General features: G+C 35.7%; 5 protein-coding genes across 7 annotated transcripts; 3 read left to right on the top strand and 2 right to left on the bottom strand.

The window, feature by feature from the left end:
- Positions 1-490: 490 nt before the first annotated feature.
- Positions 491-3,451, bottom strand: smndc1 (survival motor neuron domain containing 1). The gene is made up of 6 exons (XM_016269730.1): positions 3,271-3,451; positions 2,578-2,697; positions 2,183-2,325; positions 1,879-2,037; positions 1,014-1,167; positions 491-918 (listed from the first exon to the last, which is right to left on the bottom strand). Exons 2-6 carry the CDS (start codon positions 2,695-2,697, stop codon positions 781-783), a joined length of 714 nt encoding a protein of 237 aa, XP_016125216.1. The 5' UTR covers positions 3,271-3,451; the 3' UTR covers positions 491-780.
- A 740-nt stretch (positions 3,452-4,191) lies between these two features.
- bnip4 (BCL2 interacting protein 4) lies at positions 4,192-6,902 on the top strand. Its single transcript, XM_016269731.1, has 5 exons — positions 4,192-4,435; positions 4,879-5,026; positions 5,123-5,189; positions 6,043-6,272; positions 6,360-6,902. The coding sequence occupies exons 1-5, from the start codon at positions 4,393-4,395 to the stop codon at positions 6,403-6,405; spliced, it is 534 nt and encodes a 177-aa protein (XP_016125217.1). The 5' UTR covers positions 4,192-4,392; the 3' UTR covers positions 6,406-6,902.
- Positions 6,903-8,104: 1,202 nt separating this feature from the next.
- ebf3b (EBF transcription factor 3b) lies at positions 8,105-13,784 on the top strand. The gene is made up of 16 exons (XM_016269972.1): positions 8,105-8,288; positions 8,569-8,725; positions 8,828-8,891; positions 9,023-9,078; positions 9,374-9,447; positions 9,623-9,691; positions 10,005-10,086; positions 10,357-10,474; positions 10,758-10,891; positions 11,611-11,737; positions 11,956-12,044; positions 12,251-12,316; positions 12,428-12,581; positions 12,668-12,928; positions 13,420-13,499; positions 13,648-13,784. Exons 1-16 carry the CDS (start codon positions 8,212-8,214, stop codon positions 13,660-13,662), a joined length of 1,623 nt encoding a protein of 540 aa, XP_016125458.1. The 5' UTR covers positions 8,105-8,211; the 3' UTR covers positions 13,663-13,784.
- A 1,139-nt stretch (positions 13,785-14,923) lies between these two features.
- Positions 14,924-16,989, top strand: mgmt (O-6-methylguanine-DNA methyltransferase). 3 transcript variants are annotated; one of them, XM_016269969.1, is made up of 5 exons: positions 14,924-14,994; positions 15,228-15,364; positions 16,033-16,169; positions 16,272-16,411; positions 16,501-16,989. In XM_016269969.1, the coding sequence occupies exons 1-5, from the start codon at positions 14,947-14,949 to the stop codon at positions 16,654-16,656; spliced, it is 618 nt and encodes a 205-aa protein (XP_016125455.1). In that variant the 5' UTR covers positions 14,924-14,946; the 3' UTR covers positions 16,657-16,989. The 3 variants fall into 3 exon arrangements, with proteins under 3 accessions (XP_016125455.1, XP_016125456.1, XP_016125457.1); XM_016269970.1 differs by having other exon boundaries at positions 14,960-14,994; positions 15,196-15,364; XM_016269971.1 differs by lacking the exon at positions 14,924-14,994 and adding an exon at positions 15,018-15,103.
- A 3,484-nt stretch (positions 16,990-20,473) lies between these two features.
- Positions 20,474-21,904, bottom strand: gnrh3 (gonadotropin-releasing hormone 3). The gene is made up of 4 exons (XM_016269968.1): positions 21,839-21,904; positions 21,091-21,235; positions 20,826-20,900; positions 20,474-20,737 (listed from the first exon to the last, which is right to left on the bottom strand). Exons 2-4 carry the CDS (start codon positions 21,226-21,228, stop codon positions 20,666-20,668), a joined length of 285 nt encoding a protein of 94 aa, XP_016125454.1. The 5' UTR covers positions 21,229-21,235; positions 21,839-21,904; the 3' UTR covers positions 20,474-20,665.
- Positions 21,905-22,865: the final 961 nt, after the last annotated feature.

Below are 22,865 nucleotides of genomic sequence, written 5' to 3'. Positions count from 1 at the left end.
ATAAAAACTATAGAGCAGAGTTCCCATCCTCAGCAGCTGCTGCAGAACTTGGTCCTGAGAGCATGAGGAAAAAAACCTGTAAAACTAACCAGGAGTTGTGCTTCACTGAGGACTGATGTTTTATTAGTTACAACATCCAGAGACTCGTTCAGTACAGAACAGCTCCAACATCCACAGAATAAACACAATTTGAATAAAAAGAAAAACAATAAATCACAAATTGCTGTAGAAATGTCAACAAACCAACATTTATTTCTCTCAAATATGTAAATATACAAAACTGAAAAGCAAACGTAACAACAAATGGACTGCAGCAGAATTGCTTATTGGACACAGAGGTGGAGAGAGCAAAACAAAAAACTGCTTAATCTGTTCAAAGACACCAGTATTCCCTATCTCCACTATGTATGAGGGAAGCCAGTGCTTTCCATGTATGCTTGTTCAACACATTATAAAAACTATAGAGCAGAGTTCCCATCCTCAGCAGCTCCTGCAGAACTTGGTCCTGAGAGCATGAGGAAAAAAACCTGTAAAACTAACCAGGAGTTGTGCTTCACTGAGGACTGATGTTTTATTAGTTACAACATCCAGAGACTCGTTCAGTACAGAACAGCTCCAACATCCACAGAATAAACACCCACTATTACTAGAAACAAAACAAGGAGGGAAATGTGTTACTATATTTATTTCATGTCCAATCAGATCTGATTATGATTTCTAAGTGGGTTTCAGTTTGATGTTTGGTGATTACAGATGGGAACAGACAGAACACAAAGGAGATCACTGGGGCATTAGGTGCCTGACATTATATTTTGAAGTGTCGTTGTACTGGGTCATGGGTTTATCTGCGATACCACACGTGCCAACGCCAACTTTTCCATTCACACTCTCTGGAGATGCAAATATACTCCTCTTCACCTAGAGAAGATGATCATACAACACCAACATGATGACAGGTTAAAAACAAAAAACATAGCAAGATTAGTCAGATTTTCTGTTTCTCTCATACGCACCTGTCCTTTTTTATTCTTGGAATAGGCTTTATTGTTAAACTGCTGCCATTTGGATTTCTGATCTTCTCTCTCCTGCTCCAGCTCCTTCATGCGCAGCACCTTTTTCTGGGTCTTTTTCTTCTTATATTCCCTCTGCTCTGCCAGCAGCTCTTTCCTAAGAGAAAACACACAATGGGAAAACATAAAAAAACAAAATTATTCAGACATATGCAAACACAAACGCAGTGAAGTGCATTAATGTCTATAGCACTGGCCTTTTATAAATAGTTCGTAAATCTCTCATTATGCTGTTACCAGCAAATCATGGATTCAAACTTTGTCAGCTTGATTTCTTTGAATTAGCCCAGGTTTTGTATTGCTTTTGGAACGGATTAATCTCATTGATCTGAGATTATGCACCTTAGTGGAGAGGGAAAAAAAGCAATATTTGTAAATAATTGTAAAAAAAATCTGAAGTGGATAAGTTCAGATCAAAAAGGCCTACAAAATAATCCATTTCAAAAAGAAATACAAAACCTGTGTTATTGAAAGAAAACAAGTTAATAAAAACATTGAATCCAATATTTCGTAATAGCATACCAAGACTTTTTGTAAGCAGATCACTTTTGACCAGGAACACCAAGTGTTACAAGGGAAGAGAAAAATCTATAATAAAAATATTAATTATTAAATAAAATTAATAATAAAAATTAAAATAAAACAAGTATTTCTTTACAAACATCTCAATTTACTGTAGCAACTGTGCTTATTTACAGTTTTTAAATCATACAACACATTATAAAGATGTTATTTAAACTGTATTCATTATAAACTGTTCAGATTTTATATCAAAAACGATCTAAAAATCATTTTAACATCCACTTACTTGGATTTGGGCTTTCCCCCCTCGTCTTCTCTGCTCCTGCCTTCCTCCACTGGTTTGAGCACATGAAGGGGCAACACCTCTGCATTACCATAGTCAGCGAAGGTGACGGCTGCCGTGCCGTTCTCAGTGTCAATCTCTTCAATTTCTGCTTCATATACCCTGCCAATCACACAGCACTGTAAGCAGGTGAGTACGGATATCCACACAAATCCCTCCTCCAAATGCAGCCGACCACAATCCCACCCAACACTCAATTAATAATATCAATATACCTCCCAGCACTGTGTTGGCGTGTGATACTCACTGTCCGTCCTGGGTCCAGGTGGCCAAGCAATGGTCTCCGACCCTCCAGCTGCGAGTGGGAGCGACTGCCTCTGAGCTTTTGGTGCTGGTTGCACCCTCCACCGGCTGTGATGTCAACAGGTCTTTTGTCAACTCAATCACCTCCTATAGTGACACATAACAGCAATGATTTGATGAATATACTTACATAGAAAGGTACTTTAAATCTTGTCAGAAGCTATCAGTCATCAGCCTAAGTGACAAAAACTGGACCCTGAAAAACATGGCAGACCACTGAAAGTTTCAACAATGCAAACACATAATACCAGTAGGTGTATAAAGATACATATAACCCTCACAATTCTTCTCTACTGTAGTAATGCCTCACAAAAAGCAGTGGATAATTGTGCCCCAAACCTGGAGGTCCTTCTGCAGTTTAAGCAGATCTTCATTATCTGGATCTGTAGAGAGCGCCGCTTCCACCTGCTGCAGCTGAGCTTTATAATTGCTCAACTGCTTTACCAACTCTTCAGACATCTGAAGAAAAAGAAAAATCAAAAAACATTTTTCCAAGTAACAAGTCAAAACAGGCCTCAAAACACCCACCCTTTCTTTCATATATATATATATATATATATATATATATATTAGACTGATAGATAGATAGATAGATAAACCTATAATTTACATTGCACCAGCACAAAATTCATAATAACCTACAGTTCTCCAGATCAGCATTCCCAAATATTTTCGACCTAAATTATGTTTTTGAAATACTCCTTTAAACTTAAAGCAATGTTAACATTTTAAAATATGAATTTTACAATATGTTGGGATGTGTACTTGTGATATATATACGTAGAAAAAACAAATATTTCCCATTTAAACAACAATGTGTGTATTTATATATTTGCTCATTTTAATTTTACATGTTTACTTAATTTAATACAGCATTAGCAGTGAGTCACACAAGTATTTGTTTCAAGTTAAACGCAGATCAGTGACTAATGTAGTAACGTTAAATGGAGCACAAGGCCTCGCGCTCGACAGAAGACATGTTTATATTTCTAAACACAAGATAACCGGATCATCCTTTAACATGCGTCTTACCTTTCAATATTCCCAGTACAATATTTATATGAAAACCAGATCAATTAAGGTGTTTAAGTATCCCATGAACAACTGTATTTTCGTAAAAAGAATACCGTTCCTTTTACGTTTGTATCTTCTCTCACTATCGTCGTTTCGACCTTTTCCCGGATGTGACGCCACAGTCTCGCGTGATTAAAGTTGTCGCGGTGTTGCTGCTGCAAAGAGGAAAGGAAAATAAAATCAAAAATAATTAAAAAATAAAATAATATGAATGTGAAATGCGAATTTGTCAGACGAAGGCATTCAAGACAGTTATTACTAGTGATACTTTATTTATTAAGCCAGTATAACAGTCTGAAAATCTTTTGTGACATTTTATTGAAACTTTATACAAATCTATTTCTAAACAGATATGGCTCTGACATATATATATATATATATATATATATATATATATACATGCTTTATTTTTTATGACTTTATTTAAACTGTCATTTTGTATTTTGACCATACAATACACGGTTATATGTTGTAATCCAACAAAAGCAATTCAAAGTTGCTGTGAATGTCTGTTTGCAAATGAAGACTCGAGACATACGCTTCTTCAAGACACCTAGTACATTAGAAACTACATTGAATTTACAAAAACAAACACACCTGCACTACAGTGTATTAAATATACATACATACATACATACATACTAACCACACCATGACACCAACACTAAATATTAAATAACAGTCAAATCATTATGTACTCTTTTTTCCTTTCCCTTCTCATTGTTTTTATTTTATCAGACTTTTTTTAATTACCACGCGAATGAAACCACTTGAATCTTGAGAGGGAGAGAGTACAGCAACATATTAAAAAAACACACTCTAGTCTAGGTGTAGCGTGCTCGCGCCTGAGTTCTACAGGCCTACGTAGGTTGAGATGATTGGTCAAGGGACTGACCAATAAGAGCTCGGTGTCTGTCTGTAAACAAACAAAAGATTTCGTCAGTGTTTTCCAGGAGCGCGATGCTGTACCGTATTTTTCTCAGGTCGAGCAACCTTTAGTCTTTTGTCTTTTGTTCACAAACAAACTAAATTTAGGACACATTACATTTCAAAACGTTTTTGAAATTCCAAGGAACAGCGATGTCAGCGCAAAAACTTATAACCCAGGAAGAAAGTCTGCATGGTGAGTTACACTATCTGTCTTGCTCGATTAAATAACGTACCTACATCGACAACTAACGAAAACAGTAAGAGCATTAATAGTAACAATAAATTATTTACACCCTGTTTTCTTTTGATAAATCTCTATAAAGCAGAACTCTGTACAAATATGCCAAGTCAGCAACTTGTTTGCTAAAACAAACACTTGTTCTGTTTTTGTTGGTCCAATTGTTTGTTGAAGGACAAGAGACATTTACTGTGACCCCTTTTTTGCACGGATTGTATTGGAAATATTGACTAACACCCCTTTTTGGTTCAGTTTCTGTTACACTAAGTGTAGTAAAGTATGTGTGGTTGTTTGTAAAGCTCTATCTGAAAGACCTAATCAAACATTCACCGCTTCTAAAAGTGGAAACTGCCTTCAATTATCATTTTTAAATATTCGGATGTACCTTTCTCCACTAGACTCATGGGTAGAGCTCTACTTTGATTCATGCAGTGAACATAGTGAGGGCACACCAGCCCTGTCTGATATCACAGACCTGGAAAAAATGCTTCTGGAAGCACAACGGGAATCAAGCAGTAGTTCACGGACAAGTTCTCACTGTAGCAGGTGTGCATAAACCACTTCACATGTACATGCAAGACTTACAAGGGCGTGTATGATCATTCTCATCACATTGGCTGCTGTGATTTTGTTTCCTCCTAGTCCTCGACATGTCCAGACACCTCCACTCATCAGTGCAGCCTCCTTCAACACGCATGCCATTGCAGAGGTAAAAAAAGAAAAAAGTTTTTCTTACACAGGTTTGCATTTTTTTTTTAAATATAAATACCCTTCCACAATATTCATAGGCAGTAATAATGGGTTTAAGTGGTACAAATATTGCACTAAAAACCGTTTACCCCAAAATGAAAATGTACTCCCCATCAGGCCATCCAAGATGTGAATGAGTTTGTACCTTCATTAGAACACATTTGGGGGGGGAAATTAGCGTTTCTTCACTTGCTCATTGAATGGGGCCATCAGAATGACAGTATCTCAAATAGCAAATAAAAACTTCACAAGTAATCCACACAACTCCAGTCCATAACTTAGCGTCTTGTGAAGTAAAAAGCTGTGTGTTTGTAAGAAGAACCTACTAAACTACAAGTCCTCTATCCACAATATTGCTTTTTCCAGAGAAACATTGCCTTGTCTGATCAGGAGAAACGTGTGCACAATTCAAGCATCGTTTACAAGTGAAAACAATCTAAAGCAAATATATCTGTGGATTTTGATGACAACAGAGGATGGCCTTTTTTCACTGGAAATGTTATTATGGATTATGGACTCGTATTTTGGGCAGAATAGAATGCCTTAATAATGGCTTTGTTTCTTACAAACACACAGCATTTCACTTTACACTGATAATTGATGGATTGGAGTCATGTGGATTGTTTGTGGATAATTGTAAGGTTTTTATCAGCTGTTTGGACTCTCATTCTGACGGCACCCATTCAAGACTAAGGATAGGTGAGCAAGTTATGTAATGCTAAATTTCTCTAAATCTCAACAAACTTGTCTACATCTTCTTCGATTACTAAAAGATCAGATTTTATTTTGAGGCTTTGCTCTTTTGGTTCCAGGGGGAAGTTGTTGCAGAAAGCAAACAGGAAGCTGAGGCTGTTGCAAGGATCTGTGACTGGTCCAGCCGACCAGAGAATATGCCACCAGCAGCATTTATTATTAAACGTCCAAAACGGAACAGAATGTGCTGCAAAAACACAGACAAAAATGACAAGGAAATTAACACAAACTTGCTGAAGTTACTGCTACCCTCTCTAGTTTTGACACACATCCTTATGCTTGGGTTGGGGTGAGACATTTTTTCACTTATAAAGTCTGACTTTATGTTTGCCACTCTTTTGTTCACAGTTTGACTATTTTTAATCTCTCTCTGCAGGATCTGTATTGGACGACGCCTTTCCACTCAGTGCTCTATTATCTGAGTCATAGCACATGAGTGAGTGTGTATGCTGTGTGTCAGTGTCTCTAAAAAGAACCTGACAGCCTGGAACCCTTTAGTTTTCCTCCAGGAGAAATGCAGGACTATGCAAGAGGTCACTGTGAAAATATAATTAGAGATGGAAACTCTCAGCATTATTTTTCTTTTGTTCTCCTGTGGGGAATTTGGCACAGAATTAAAAAAAATATGAATCCAGTTATGTATGGGTATCAGATTAGATACACCAGGAAATATGCCTAATAGATTTCATCTTTTTTTGCTTGGAACTAAAATGTTTGTTACATTAAATACTTGTATTGAAGATTATTTTACTGACCAGGTCACATTATAGTCCTTCAGCTGACCTGCTTTTTAAAAGCATTTTGAATCATTACTCTTGAAAAATACAAATTTATGTTTGACAGAAATTTCAGAGGCATATAAATACATATTCTGTCATTTATTCTAATGTGACATGCTATGAAAAACTAATAAACCCTGCTGCCAAAATAGTCATCTTGAAATTCATTTTTGCTGAGAAAAAAGAAAATAAATACTTTCACATTTTTTGCATCCATCCAACCAAGAAAAAATTTGACACTTCGTATTCATCAGTATTTAGTGAGATCTATAGATGTGTAACTCATTAGCAATAATAAGAATAAAAGATAATTTGGGTACAGGAAGATTTTTTTTTTTAACTATGTTTAACTTGCCACCGATCTCTCCAGTCTCAAATTGTGTATTGGCCTTTATGGAACAGCAGGTGGCGGTGTGGGACTTTCTACTTGTTTTTTGGTTGGCGTTGACACTTCTTATAACTTTATTTAAAACGTACCAAACTAACAGAATTAGAGTTATAGACATTTTCAGACAATATGATTAATGGCAGCATCGATTTCATCATAGGCTGCCAGTATTTTATTTTTTCACAGAGAATAAACTACTCCACACAATGGATAACTGTCTATTCCTATATAGCATAGCAGTTCAATCTAACACGTGCCTAAAGAAGAAATTCTGCTTACTGATAAACGAACACGGTTAAGACGTATATTAATAATCAAATGAGCAGACCTAATTGTGACAGCACATGATCAGGCTATGGATGTATAACTGCTATAGGCTATACGTATGTTCTTGAGTTAGTTTGGGAGGGAGAAAAAAAGAGAAATAGCGTAAGACTTAGGCGAAGTGAAACTGAGGACTTGAAGATTTGACATTTTGAACAGCAGGTTTCATTAATGCCTTTCTAATGTGTGAACATTTTATAAGAAACCTGCAGGCGCTTGTGCTCTTATTTCGCACATAGAAAAAAATGATTCCCTGTTCAGCATTAAAAAATGATTATCCCCGTGATGGTGTTCGAAAGTGTTTCAAAACGAAACGTAAGAAAATTCTGAAGAATTACTTGTGTTATGACTTGATTAATTACATTTTGGAAATGTTATTCGCTATCCTATTATTTAGTAGGCCTATTTAACGCAAAAAAACGGTTGCTATTATGTCAACGCGTTATTTGAAAATGTTTAATAAGACATTACAAATAATAATACATGTAAAAAACAAAGCAGCCAGCAGGTGCTTAATGAAGTAGGAAAGGACTTAACGTGATTTTCATCTTTCAAAGTTCTTACAGCTTGACTGTTTTACGTCCCTGTGCGTCACAGCCACGCCCATACAACACATTATTACACCTAACCAACTCATATTCTCATGCGGTTTGTTAGACTGCAGTCCTGGGGGAGAAGGAACTTTGTTGTCAACTGTTCTCTCGCATCCCTGTGGACTGAGAGGCAGCGCGGGAGTCATGAAGCAGGAGGTCAGGGCTGCTCTGGGCTCAGCTCGTCCCTGGCTCCACTCAGAGGCGAACCTTTCTGCTCAGAGGTAAACAGATGCATCTTATCATATCCTGCCCATTTCTTATGTGTATTTATCTGTAAGATGGAGAAAGCAAGGCTACAGCATATATATATATATATATATATATATATATTTACTATATTACTTATTAGGCTATATAAAGCACTGTATGCTATTACATATATAATGCATTCTGTATTAAATATCATGTATTCTGTATTACATATATTACATGTCATATTGCACATTTGTGCAAAATATTTTATTTTAAACTGTAAATAATTAGCTTCTCTGTTTCCAGCAGAGGTGTTTGTCTCGCCCGGGTGCACTTTGAGAAACAGCCTCCTGCCAGCCTGCGCAAGTCAAACTTCTTTCACTTTGTGTTGGCTTTATATGATAGTCAGGGCCAGTCTGTGGAGATAGAGCACACTGCGTTTGTGGACTTTGTTGAAAAGGAGAAGGTGAGGAGATATGTAGAATATATGAAACAGTGAATTTGGAAATGAAAAATGATGAAGCCTTGCAAAGCAAAGCATATTTGTTTATTCCTTCCTTCGATTTAGGAGCCAGTAAGTGAAAAAACAAACAATGGAATCCATTACAAACTCCAGTTACTGTACAACAGTGGTGAGTACTGTGTAAAGTGTGGACTGCTTTAGAATATTCTACTTTAAGAAATGCACTTCATTTGAAAATACAGCTGTCCTTTGTATGATGTTCCGTATTGATGCTTTGTTATACATTTTTCTGTCTTTTAGGTGTCAGAACAGAGCAAGATCTATACATCCGTTTGATAGACTCTGTGACCAAACAGGTAAAATAGTTTATGCACTTTAATATTATTTGCAAGAATATGTTATGTGTGTTAGCACTAAAAGATCACTTCAGTGAAGACTAAATGCTTAAATAAAAATCATAACTATGAAGTGATAATGTGAATGATATATAATTGACATATGCTATATAATTTACCAATGTTATATGTAGGGTGTGTTGTCTACAGATCTTTTTTCACTGAAATGCACGTAAATACTGACATGATGCATTTATATATTTTCTTCTGCATAACATTAACCTGCCGTTTGCCTATATTACTATGACTCTTTCAGGCGATTGTGTTTGAAGGTCAAGATAAAAACCCTGAAATGTGTCGTGTTCTTCTCACTCATGAGATAATGTGCAGGTAACTTGTGTCAAACACACTTAACTTATGTAATCTCATGCAAACAGACACAAAAAGTCATAAAATAGTCTTACAAATTAGTGTTTATTTGCCGTAATTATAATATGCAGGGGGGGGGGGGGGGGTTCTGTTGATGCAGTGATAATTGTGTCAATCTATATATGTGAATTTTCAGCCGATGTTGTGATAAGAAAAGTTGTGGAAACAGGAACGAAACACCATCAGACCCCATCATTATTGACCGGTAAGGCAATCAGCTGCATTCTGTAAGATTATAAATGAATAAAGAAATGTACGTATGTACTATAATATGTGTAAGTACAAATAAAGGCAAGAAAAAGTTTCTTGTTATTACTTATAAAGATATTACTTACAGAAATTGGGATTCGTCAGCTTTAAGGATAAAAGCAGACAGACAGATTGTACTCTTTCATCTCTCCAATTCTCAGTTTCTAATATTTTCCTCTTCTTACTTCATTCTCTCAGTGACTCTTTTTCTCTATTCCCTGATCCACAAATACCTTTACATGTTTGCATGTTTTCTTGTTTTTGCATAGGTTCTTCCTGAAACTTTTTCTCAAATGTAATCAAAATTGCCTGAAAAATGCAGGGAACCCACGAGACACGCGTCGTTTCCAGGTACACACACAACTTCATACTGTATATTCACATCACTGATAATGGGTCTATTTAATCAACATGAAATATTTAATGAAAAGGCTGTCCCTTACAGTACTGAATTACACTTAAGAAATGCAATAGTAAAAACTATAAATGTAGCCAACACTGTTACTTTAATTCATTCAATTTATGTACTGTTTTTAATAGTCCTTGTGCCACATCAAAATGTCCTTTTGTGCCCATCATTTTCTGCACTAGACTACTAGTAAAATATCCTGTTCTTTGCAGGTGCTGGTCTCTACCACAGCCTCTGTTAAGGCCCACATTCTAGCCATTTCAGATAATATATTTGTCCATAACAATTCAAAGCATGGCAGAAGACCAAGAAGATTTGAGCTGATTGAAGGTACAGTAATTACAAACGTGCTTCTAATAATTCTATGATTACTAATGATTCAGTTCAAAATCAAACGCACACAACTAACTATGCAATTCAAATCAGTGTGGTCACTGAAAGTTTGTTCATATGATAATGTGTAGGTAAATATACAGTAGAAGTAGAGTATACAATATTTTTTGATTGTTTGTGATTTCTTTTAGCATGCATTTGCTGTAGTTTATGTAGACCTATCTCTGAAGTGCAGTACCCTTACTTGATGTATTGAGCTAATATTTGTGTGTTAATTTAGCTGAGATCCCCTGCATCAAGGCCATCAGTCCGAGTGAAGGTTGGACGTCAGGTGGAGCCTCAGTGATTATTATTGGAGATCAGTTCTTTGATGGTCTACAAGTGGTTTTCGGAACAGTTATGGTCTGGAGTGAGGTGTGTAACAGTCTCAATCTCTGTTGCCAAACAAATTACTATAAATGTGACCCTGGACCACAAAACCAGTCTTACGTCACTGGGGTATATTTGTAGCAATAGCCAAAAATACATTGTATGGGTCAAAATTATTGATTTTTCTTTTATGCCAAAAATCATTAGGACATTAAGTAAAGATCATGTTCCATGAAGATATTTTGTAAATTTTCTACTGTAAATATATCAAAATTGAATTTTTGATTAGTAATATGCATTGCTAAGAACTTCATTTTGGACAACTTTAAAGGCGGTATTCTCAATATTTAGATTTTTTTGCACCCTCAGATTCCAGATTTTCAAATAGTTGTATCTCGACCAAATATTGTCCTATCCTAACAAACCATACATCAATGGAAAGCTTATTTATTCAGCTTCCATATGATGTATCTCAATTTCAAAAAATTGACCCTTATGACTAGTTTTGTGGTCCAGGGTCACAAATACATTTTTGTTTCATTTTTAGCTTCCTTTTTCCATTTGTTCATTTTTTGGACATCCTTCACCACAGATTTCCCACAGAGCTTTGCTAATTTTGGAAGGTGTGAAATACATTGTTGTCAATATATATGCCTTCAGTAATTTTGTTTCATATTTTCAAACAATGATGTAGATGATGTACTCTCTCTACAGAGAGATTTCTGCTTCCTGAGAGGGTGATGACTTTTTCCTTTTTGTTGTAGGTGATTACACCACATGCGATTCGTGTGCAGACTCCACCTCGTCACATCCCTGGTGTTGTAGAAGTTACACTGTCCTACAAATCCAAGCTGTTCTGCAGAGGACCTCCAGGACGCTTTATTTACACTGGTAAGAATTATAAAGTTTGGAAAAACTGACAAATTTTGCAATTTACAGTTACCATAGTTATACCATGGAATATTTTGCGTTTTTAAGAATATCTGAAAAGCAGATGTATGATTTTTTTCCTGTTAAATAATGCCTTTTTTGGAAGCTCAGACAATCTAATTTGTTGTTGCTTGTCTGATACATTACAGTTTAACTTTGAAAAGTGTTTCACTTTTAAGCTTTAAATGAGCCAACCATTGACTATGGATTCCAGCGGCTGCAGAAGGTGATTCCTCATCATCTAGGCGATATGGAAAGACTACCAAAAGTGAGCCAGAAATGCTTAGTTGATTTCTTCCTAAATTCTGTGTTGTCCATTTTAATTGTTCTAGGTTCTGTTTACAATTTTTAATTCAATTGTAAGCCATTAAATAGCATGTCTAATAAATTTAACTGTCCAAAAGATAATTTTTTCTGTGCTCATTATTTTATTTGACATTTCAAAATACAATTAAAAATTATTTTGATTGACAGGAGGTCTTACTGAAGAGAGCAGCTGATCTTTTAGAGATGTTTTATGGAATGCCTCACAACAACCAGGTCAACATAACATTTAGATTTACTCAGGCTTGCTATCCCGATATGTTTGCTGCTGAAATCCAGAGTGGGAAGTGATGTAATTTCTATGCATTTATATGTGTCTGACCATAGGAGATTATTCTGAAGCGTGCGTCTGATATAGCAGAGGTAATCCACGCCATCCCACGAAACCCGTCCCACACAAATTCACATGGAATGATGGGTGTAAACTCCTTTGATGCACAGTTACCCATGAACACAGAAATTTCACCAGATGTAGAACGAGGTATGTTGTATAAATGCATTTGAAAATGGTACAAATGCACCACAGCAGCGTGTTAATAAATGAATGTCTCTCAGTGTCTCTTTCAGTGGGTTTCAGTCGGAGTTCAAACAGTGGCTTCATTGCAGGCAGCACATCCCAGCAGTCTGAATTCAGCAATACCAATACATGCATGAATACACACACATATTCACACTCTCACTCCAACATGCCAAGACACACACACTCAAACACACACCTGTCCATGGCTGGGCACACACAAACACACACACGCCCTTCTGTGTCAAACTTCTCTGTGGCCACACAGTCATTCTTAGACAGTCCTACAGCGGACACACAACACTACATTGGTAAGAACACAGCTTTCTCGCTGTCTGTAACTGTCAAGCATGGGGAATTTTTTAACCAATTTTTTTCCCCAAAAGGTCAACATTCAAAATTGGTTGCAGCTGAATTATGAATTTATCTGAATTTAAGTTCATTTTAATTCTACTTCCTTGCATTCAAATTATGATTGCTGCACAACCCAGAATTTAATTAGCATTTATAATTAACCCAATTATACTTACACAAAATAACATTTGTAAATTATATTTGTTGTAAAAATCCATGTATACTATGGACACATTTCTGTTTATTTTTGAACATTATTATAATCAAGATATTATTAATCTGAATCATGGTCAAATTGCATAATGATCATAATAAATCATTTACACTCATCCTGAAGACAAATATATATATATAGAGAGAGAGAGAGAGAGAGAGAGAGAGAGAGAGAGAGATATTCGTGGTTCATTTAAACCTTCCTTGTCTCCTTTTCTTTCATGCATGTCTGTAGTGAAGCAAAAAAGTGCATTTGCTCCAGTTCTGAAGCTGCAGTCCTCAACAGAACAAGCTTCAGGTGTCCCCGTCTGCACGGTAATGGCACATGACATGCATGTATTTACACACAAGCTGCTCGCCTGCTCTTTTCATCTACCCTATAATACCTTAAATTGTGACAGTACATAATGTACTGAGTGTGCAAATTTGACAGACTCATGTCTATTCTGTTTGTTTTTTACAGCCTTGCATGGACTAGTGACACCAGTCGCACTCTCACATGGACAAATGAAAAACTCCATTTAGTTGTGATCTTTGTAGTCAGGGAACAACAGCATCTGTTTTGCATTTTGAAGGTTCTCCCAGTGCAGGCAATACAAAAACAATTTAAATCATATTGGTTGGAGATAAAGCAACTTTTTTGTTATATGTCGTAGACAATATGCACCTCTCTATTATTAGTGTATTTGTGGTCTGTGCCCAAGCCATTAAATAGAAATATTACCTATGTATGTTAACATTGTGTGTCTTCTTGCTGAGTTCTGATTGGCTACTTAATCCCTCAGAACACTATCATTCAAAAGATTGGAGTCAGTAAGATTTTCTCTTATGCTCAACGAGGTTGTGTTTATTTGATAAAATATTGTAAATTATTATTACTATTTAAAATAACTGTTTTCTATTTTAATATGTTTTCAAATGTAATTTATTCCTGTGATGGCAAAGCTGAGCCTTCCGCAGCCATTATTCCAGTCTTTAGTGACATTATACTAAAGTTAAACTAAGCTTTTCCTGGAACACTTGTCTACTAAAACTAAAATTATTTAAAGAAAAGGAAAAATGGTCTAAACATTGGACATGGATTGGTACTAGACTAACTGGTGACAATGACAATGGTTATTTTCTAGCAAGGATTTATTTCAGCCCAGGTTTCACATGGACTATGTCTCTACAAGTCTATTCTTCATGTCTCATTAAATTCTCATATAGGTTGAGAATTGCTCTTATGGCAGGGAGGCAGCTCTATTTGTGTTCTAGAAGATACTTCACTGAATTCTCAAATTAGCTCTCTTTCAAACGATCAAGTTTTACTATAAGGAGGAGGCATCAAAAATAAAACCAAATGCTGAACATGGAGTTTGTCTCTTAGAAATCTGAGCGCATGAGTGAGTCCTCCCTGTGTGTGAGAGAGGAGGCTGCACATTCAGCTGAACACTGAAAATCCTGTTGTAGATGTTAAAACCCCTTCACAACAGTACCAATGTGTGATTTGTCTTTTGTTCACATCTGTCTTTATGAAATGGAGTGCAAAATGAGGAGCTATTCTCTTTAATAAGAAGAATTGATGTATGAATCAAGTATATTATAATTTCTCTGTTGTCAAGATTTGCTCGACCTGAATCAATCAACATTAAATATGTTATTATAAAACGCTGCTGGAGGCAGATTGAGAGCAAAATTGTCCAATCGCAGAGCTGAGCGCAAATATGCTGTGCTCTGATTGGTCGGTTGTCCTTACATCGTTTACCAAGCAGGAAGTGAAATGAATGTTCAGAAGACATTAAAAACGTCCATTGCTCGTTGTAATCACGTATGTTGTATCTAAGTTATTTTTCTGTTTGCTAATACGCTCACTAGTGTAATAAAAAAAGAATGTCATCTTGTGATTACTGTCGGTGATTTTACTTCGGCGTGAAAAAGTAACTGTTGATGTTTTGAGTGTGCAAAACTAGCGTGCGAGTTTTTGTCTCACGTGATTTCAGTATATATATATATTGCATGTGTTTAACAGCGTTTTGACAGCAGATTGCTTGCTGTGTGCAGTTTGTGATGTCTGACAGCGGTTCTTGTGTGCTGCGGGATGTGGCTCTCTGCTCGCCAGTAGGAGAAATCCTGCTGAGCGGCTGTGAGAAGGGAGTTCATACCATTAATATAAAACTGGGAACAGACAAAGAGGAAAGGTAACTCTCACAAACATGACACAAGCTGTCAGACATTAGCCAGTCATAACATGTAAACCACACGGTCGCCGTGATTGTGCAAAGTAAGACATGTTTCTGTATCAACATTATTGTCCAAAACATAGACCTAACCCTATCCATAATCTCTAAAATCAGAGGGAAATGATAGTTGAATCACAAAGGTGTAGAAGCACCTAACTCTGGTTGTAAGGCTAAAATTGACATTTCTTGTAAACTTATCCCTCAATTATGATTGGTTGATTGGAAAGTTGTTCCAGGATCAACAAGGATGTTGATCCAGGAACATGTTGCACTTGGTAAAATCGCGTTCACGAAACCACACGTAGTGCTTATTGGGGGAAACTAAGCTATTTTAAATTCTGAATCAACTGAACCATTTGTTTCACAAAATGATTCACTGTTTCGAAGCGCTCGAAACATCACATGCGTCACAAAACGTTTATTGATGGAGTCGTGTGGATTATTATGGTGTTTCTATCTGCTGTTTGAACTCTCATTCTGACGGCACCCATTCACTGCAGAGGATCCACGGTGAGCAAGTGATGTAATGCTAAATTTCTCTAGATCTGCTCCGATGAACAAACAAATTAATCTACATATACATTGCATTTTCAACAAAATTTCCTTTAATGTGTATCCTGTTGTAGTGTACACCCTGTTGGCCAGTCAGAAATGAGCCCTGAGTTGCAGCGCTGTGTTGACTGGCTTCAGTGCTACTTCATGAAACCCGAGTCCATCAGCACTCTTCCTTTGCCTGCCTTACACCATCCGCTAATGCAGAGTGGTTAGTCACATACACACACTACTCCACTATATCTGTAGTTCATTTCAAGTAAAAACAAGGCTTTTAACTGCCACTGTTTTCCTCCCTCTTTCTCTTTCTCAGACTCTTTTAAAGCACATGTGCTGTGGACTCTGTTTAAGGAAGTGGGACTTGGTAAAACGGTCTCCTACAAGCAGCTTGCTGAAATGATCGGCAATCCAAAAGCTGTGCGAGCAGTGGGTTCAGCCATGAAGAATAACCCGGTGAGATTGTTGCAATGATCATGACAGATTGATTTATCTGGAGGTATTTTTTCTCATTTGATGCAGCCTTTTGTTTGTTGTTCTCTTAGGTTCCCCTGATAGTGCCGTGCCACCGGGTGCTGCGTAGTTCAGGGGACAGTGGCTTATATATGGGAGGAAAGGGAGATGATATTAAAGTTTGGTTGCTCACTCATGAGAAAACAACATTGGAGCTCAATGCATCAAAGAGTGAAAAATCCATCTGATGGATCCCAAAACCACTTCACGCTGCTTCTCAGTTTGTTCACAAACATTTTGTTAATTACGATTTCTGATTGATTGGACAAATTATTTTCCACTTTAGCAAACAGACCCTTTGTTGTTATCCATATATCTTCTATAGTTAAAGGAATATATTGGAATTGTGTTTTTGATTAGTTGTTCTAGTTGTCAGTGTTACATTGACATTGTTAAAATGTGATTTGAAAAATAATTTTGTATTTATGCTGTTTAAGCCAAAGGATTATGGAAGAAATTGTGATTTTTTTTTTTTTTTAAATATCTTTTTTTTTTTAGCTGGCATGCATAAGTGATATTTTTTGCAGCAAATAATTTTGTATTCCGTATCTCATTTAGAATTATATAAGAAATGTTTTAAGCTAATTAACAGCTCTGTAAAGCAAATAAAATGTGTTAATGGTGGATCAATAGTCAATAGAATAATAAAAAAAAGTTGTATATTTTTGAAGGAAGTCTGTTATGCTCACCAATGAAAAAATGTATCAGGGTTTCCACAGAAATATTAAACAGTAAAAACTTTTCAACATTAATCTCCAATAATAACTGATCATATTTGAGCACTAAATCATTCTATTATAATGATTTAAGAAGGATTATGTTACATAGAAGTACAAATAAAAGATCATAAAAAAGAACCCACTTTATATTGAGTGTCTTTATCTACTATGTACTTTTAAATTAATGATTTGATACAATGCATGTATCAGGTACATTAATGTTTTTACATTGTAAAAATACCCTCATCTAATTACATCTAGCTTCCCTTAAACCTAACCAAACCACTAATCCTGTCCCTAAACATATTCCAAGCTTTTGACCAGTAGTGTGTATTTTGTCACACAAATAAATGTGTCATCACAGACATTTGTATTTTTTAATCATTAGCAATTATGTGTTACTCCATAATGTGTCTAACATAATGCAAATTTAGATATACTCTTGAGCACAAATATCAAAAGTTTCTGATTAAATAGTCTGAGAATCAGCATTTAGCTGCCATACACACACCTCCACTTGTAATATCTAGTTCCTCTGGATGTCAGACAGACAGTCATGATCTCTTTTAATGGGAGGATGAAGGAGGGGCGTCCCTGGGGAGATCTCCACAGTCAGTGGTGTGATACTGCCTTATATTGTGTTTGATCACATGTGACATGCGCTGCTTCCACTGCCTCAGGCTGTGCTGATCTCTCACTAAGCCTTCACATACGGCTTCATGCCACCTTACAAAAGAGCAATTTGTGGCTGACAGAATAAAACAGTTGGATCATGCTCAGTGAACGCAAACCCTCCCTGCAATTTCAAATCATTTAATGGGAGTGTGGGAGCTGCTATCATAACTGTACGGGTTTGTAACCATTTCCTGTGACACTTTACACAAAAAGGTTAGACTATAGAATATAAAACTCTTTCACTTTCTTTTTCCTTTTCAGTAGATGATAAAAAAAAAAACATTGGATGTTTTCTATTAAATAATATTTGTAATTTACCAAATGTAACATGTTGGTTTGTAGTTATTGAAAATATCTTTGTTTAAAGAGTAAATTACTTAATTTTAGTTTTTGCCTTAAAAAAATCTCATGTTTAATTCCCTCAGATGCTTTAAAACCACTATTATGATATTTGCCATTTTAGCCAAGTTTTTTAATATCTATATACATGTCTGTATATATTGTTTTATTTTTAGTTATTTTAGTAGATCAAGTTAAACTAAATAAAAATAAATAATGTTGCTTTGGATATTAGCTGAAATAAAATAAGTCTGTTTTTATTATTTTATTTCATTTAATTTTTTTTTATTCCAAATAACACCTTCTTTTTTTTTGCATATATTTAGTTAATAACCATATCCAAAGCAATTACGAATGAGGAATACAAGCGTTTCATATTACTCAAAAAATATAGCAATCCACAGTTTCAAACATCTTCTATAATAGTACAAGTGGGAAGGATATTTTATAGTGTTAATATTATTATTTCCTACAATATCTGTGGTAGAGGTTGAATGGTTGAGCACACATTGCACGCTATATTAATCTCTATAATGTTTTTAAAAATATAATAGTATTATTAGTAGGTCAGGTGTATCAAGGATCAAGTCTGATAAAGTTTAAATTATAAAAACCGAAAATGTCTTTGTGTCTGTCTTTGTGCATTTATTGTACGGTTTGCTGCAGAAGCTTTTCTTTGGTGCTTGAAACTTGTAGAAACTTCACAGGAAGTGATGTTGGGTGAAGTTCTTTTGAGATGTCAGCAGAGGTGGAAGGCTAATCTGCTGAGGATAAGACAACATATACTAACAAATCCATGTAAGGTATAAGATTTAACATTTAGATTATTATACACTTGAACAAGGAACATGGTCTAGGGGGAGTATCCGTGTAATTAGTCTACTGTAAATCAGTTGTCAGAGTAAGACCTGATCAAACTGTAGCTTTTAATGGTTCAGAATGATAATAAACTATGATTTAAAAGTAAAGATTCTCTTTTGATTGACAGAATGAAGGTGATTTACAATATTATCCCTGTGCTGCATTAGCCCCATGCTGCTGTTATAATCTTCAAAGCATGTAATGTGTCAGAACAAATCATGGGTTATGGTTATACGTAAAGAAATTGTTCTGATTTTCTGAGCAGGTTTTGCTCAACACTAACCCTCACCTTTGAGGCCTGATTTTCAGAGTCTTTCCAAGAAGATTTTCAGTTTGTATCTGTCACAGGTGAACGTATCATGCAGATGCTGCATTAAGCTTCATGTTCAGAGGTGATAATGTCTAAGCACTTAAATATGATTAATGTGTCACACCATCCAAGATCTCACCTCCCAGATTTACCTTTGACACTCACATATCACTGATATTATCACAGCTCTCTGAATTCCCTTCAGTTTGTGAACTATGTGGAACTACTGAGCAAAGTCATCAGTATCAGAGGTGTAAAGCTGTCTCAATCAAAATCCTAATATAGAAGACCTGTTGGAGAAGGTACATTTTTAGTTGCTAATAGCTCAGTCATTTGACCATCTGCTCAGTCCTAATAAAGTATATTGACATACTTTTATTGAACCTTACATGTATTCGGTTTACTGACCCCTATGGAAAAAAAACTGTATGTTGGATAGGTATGTTTTGAAGCATGGCAGCTGGTTTGAGGTGGTTTAAGCTGGTCCTTAGTTGGTTATGAGCTGGTAAGCTAGTTATGAGCTGGTCCTGAGCAGGATCTAGTTGCTTAGGACCAGCTTATGTCCAGCTAAAACCAGCTCATGACCAACTAAGGACCAGCTCAAACCAGCTACTATGCTTCTTTTTTCAACAGGAACAGTTCAACTGGATGTCAGTTTACATAATTAGGCCTATACTAAAATAATTGTCTAGTTTTCGACGTTACACTTTAATTCAATTTTCATAGTTTGTGATCTCTTATTCAAACCACAAATATTACGAAAACAGTTTTAATCATATTATTCAGTGCTTTGAAATCTTATAGGCAAATAAATGTGATAAGCGAACAGATAATCTTTGTAAATGCTTATGATATATTTATTAGCCACAACACATTTAATCGGCTTCAGTCTTGAATATTAAAACAATTTACAGCCTAATCTCCAGAGTGATCAAACTATAAAAATGTTGTCGCAATTTTTTCGTGGTCACTGTGTAGCCATATCTAGATACAACAGCGCCACCATGTGGAAGAAAAGATGGGACGTGTATGTTTTGTCTATATTCTGGAAAAAAGGCCTTTGGTTATTTGATCAATTAGTGCAACTTTTGCTTCAGCTCTGAGCACATTTAATATTAATTTTGAACAAATACTAGGTATTTACAGTATATATGTGCCTCCAATGCAGTATATTTATTAAAACCATATGAGGAGGATATTCCAGTAGGACTCAATAAAACATGCTGTTCACATGGAATAAAACGTTAATTTATTCTCATTGGCTCCAAGGGTTTATCTTCATCCTTTATGCTTTTAAACTCTTCCTCGTCTGTTGGGAAATCTCTGTTCTTTCAGAGGGAAACCTTCAGCATCCACTTCATTCACCTGTAATTATAATAGAAGGACATCACTGATCAGTTTCACACTGGGAAATGAAGCTGCGGATGTTTTCCAGTATCAGTCATGCTCTTACTATGTGTATCGGTGAAAGCCGCTCCATTGGAGAGTCTGCAGGAATGGACAGTACTGCATCACCAGCATCCATCATCTGATGGAGACAGATTTTTACTCGATGTTAGCACTCACACATCTCAGTACTTTGAATATTTTCAGTTTTTCATGCCACCCCATGTTACAACACTCCCCGGTTACTAAAAAGGACCAAAGTGGACATGCAATGGGATGGACAAACACTTAAAAAATCTAACAGACATATGAGAACAAGAGGATAAGCTCACCCTAAATGTTGCCTCCACTTCACCAACGCTTCTCTTTCCGCCAGGAAGCCAACCGTATGACCAGTGCTGGCAAAGACTAACCTCCAACACACACACTAGCATTAACAACTGGACCAGCAACCTCCCGTTCCACTCCATGCTAAAACTAAAACAAAGACATTTGATAAAGGCAACATTGTACTGTCATATAAATGTTAATTTATAGGAACTTTTGGTGGGTTAGTTAGTTACATTATCTCCCAGTTCAGATTCTTACAATAGGAAAAATGCAATGTTCAATTATTTGGTTCTATAAATCCATTAAAACAAAATTATTAACATCACACATATTAATTTGTCACCTGTCTAAGGAATAACAACTAAATGGACAGTCAAAGTACAACGTGATTACTTTCATCCTTATTTTTCAACAATTTATGCATAAGAAACCATACAAAGAAATTCTATCATTTCTCTAAACAATGTAAATGTTCATGAAAAGGAATTCAAGTTTATTTTACTTTTAAGAGGTTAAAGCAGTGGATTAAATCATATGACTGAATATACCAAAGGTTGTTGTAAAAATGATGGTAAGTTAAGATTTCAAATATAGATTTATGATACAAATATAGATTTCGAGTCGCTTGAATGTTTTCTAAACTGGATGATCATAATGTAAAGTCTTGAATGTAAAGTCTAAACTGGTACATTTATCCCAATCTGATATTCTTAAAACAATACGGAATTTTGAGAGTAAAAAATCTCTTACCTGCTGTCTTTGCTCAAGATGAAGTGTGTTGTTCTTGGTCTCTTTTATACAGTCCTTCTAAAATGAGTTGTAATGCTCTTTCGTCATCGGGAGACTTGCGAACACAGGTGCAGGTTTCTCTCTAATGCACGCTCTAATGCACACCTGGGGCTGGATTTCTAAGACTGAAAAATAACTGTCAGGGGAACCAGCTAATGGACCTGTTTAAACCCTGAGATGAATTAAATAATGTGTTTAAATGGTTTAAACAGCCACATCAACACACAGGGGAACAGATGAATTATATAAAGGCCAAAAGACATAATGGATGTGTCAAACAAAGACTGAGTCATCTGACTGTCAATCAAGTATTTGCTGGGGTATGTATTTAAATAGACCTACATAAAATGATGTTCCATAACTAACTGAGTAAGTGTTACATTTGGTAATTGTTTACTCACAAACATTTTCTCTATGTGTTCAAATTTTATATAATATTTCCATATTTATCTGAAAGTATACTGACTAAACAACCAACCAACCAACCAACCAACCAAACAAGCAGGCCAGTCTCTTCTAATGTAGGCTAATCTGTATTTTTCATCATTATTCTAAAAGGAATGAACTGTATTTGTATAAAGAAAAATGTTTTTTAAAAATATCTTTCATAACATAGTTGAGAACCATCTTTATATAAAGTTTGGTATAAAAAATTAAAATTGATTTGTGATTAAAACAAAAATCCCACTGTTTTTGCCTTTTCATGTCTATTCGTGTCTTTTTTTTATTGATTTTTTAACAGAACTTTTTAATGTCCCGATGTCATCTACAGAGGACATGGCAGAACATATGAATAAAATATATTTTTTTCTTATGCTCTAAACAATGCAATGACATGACAAAATGCTAAATTCACAAAACAGTTTTTACTGGTAGTCAGGAGGATATGATGAAAAATGCAGTAAAAACAGTATTGTGAAATAGGGGTCCTATTATGCTCTTTTACAAAGTCTTGATTTTGTTTTGGGGGTGTACTAGAACAGGCTCT

This window comes from Sinocyclocheilus grahami, unplaced genomic scaffold (genome assembly GCF_001515645.1).
Source record: "Sinocyclocheilus grahami isolate Dianchi unplaced genomic scaffold, SAMN03320097.WGS_v1.1 scaffold54.1, whole genome shotgun sequence".
In the NCBI taxonomy this organism is placed as follows: Eukaryota; Metazoa; Chordata; class Actinopteri; order Cypriniformes; family Cyprinidae; genus Sinocyclocheilus; species Sinocyclocheilus grahami.
This window is presented reverse-complemented; position numbering and strand designations above follow the sequence as displayed.

Bases quoted from the DNA above. Each gene is read 5' to 3' on its own strand.
- ebf3b (XM_016269972.1), top strand. From the start codon at position 8,212: ATGAAGCAGGAGGTCAGGGCTGCTCTGGGCTCAGCTCGTCCCTGGCTC. The intron at 8,289-8,568 runs GTAAACAGATGC...TGTTTCCAGCAG, and splicing joins GCGAACCTTTCTGCTCAGAG to AGGTGTTTGTCTCGCCCGGG. The intron at 9,692-10,004 runs GTAAGGCAATCA...GTTTTTGCATAG, and splicing joins GACCCCATCATTATTGACCG to GTTCTTCCTGAAACTTTTTC.
- smndc1 (XM_016269730.1), bottom strand. From the start codon at position 2,697: ATGTCTGAAGAGTTGGTAAAGCAGTTGAGCAATTATAAAGCTCAGCTG. The intron at 2,326-2,577 runs GTTTGGGGCACA...GTGTCACTATAG, and splicing joins AACTGCAGAAGGACCTCCAG to GAGGTGATTGAGTTGACAAA. The intron at 919-1,013 runs GTGCGTATGAGA...CATCTTCTCTAG, and splicing joins CCAAGAATAAAAAAGGACAG to GTGAAGAGGAGTATATTTGC.
- mgmt (XM_016269969.1), top strand. From the start codon at position 14,947: ATGAATGTTCAGAAGACATTAAAAACGTCCATTGCTCGTTGTAATCAC. The intron at 15,365-16,032 runs GTAACTCTCACA...ATCCTGTTGTAG, and splicing joins GGAACAGACAAAGAGGAAAG to TGTACACCCTGTTGGCCAGT. The intron at 16,412-16,500 runs GTGAGATTGTTG...TTGTTCTCTTAG, and splicing joins CAGCCATGAAGAATAACCCG to GTTCCCCTGATAGTGCCGTG.
- gnrh3 (XM_016269968.1), bottom strand. From the start codon at position 21,228: ATGGAGTGGAACGGGAGGTTGCTGGTCCAGTTGTTAATGCTAGTGTGT. The intron at 20,901-21,090 runs GTGAGCTTATCC...TGTCTCCATCAG, and splicing joins AAGTGGAGGCAACATTTAGG to ATGATGGATGCTGGTGATGC. The intron at 20,738-20,825 runs GTAAGAGCATGA...TTATAATTACAG, and splicing joins GGCTTTCACCGATACACATA to GTGAATGAAGTGGATGCTGA.
- bnip4 (XM_016269731.1), top strand. From the start codon at position 4,393: ATGTCAGCGCAAAAACTTATAACCCAGGAAGAAAGTCTGCATG. The intron at 5,027-5,122 runs GTGTGCATAAAC...GTTTCCTCCTAG, and splicing joins ACAAGTTCTCACTGTAGCAG to TCCTCGACATGTCCAGACAC. The intron at 5,190-6,042 runs GTAAAAAAAGAA...TTTTGGTTCCAG, and splicing joins ACACGCATGCCATTGCAGAG to GGGGAAGTTGTTGCAGAAAG.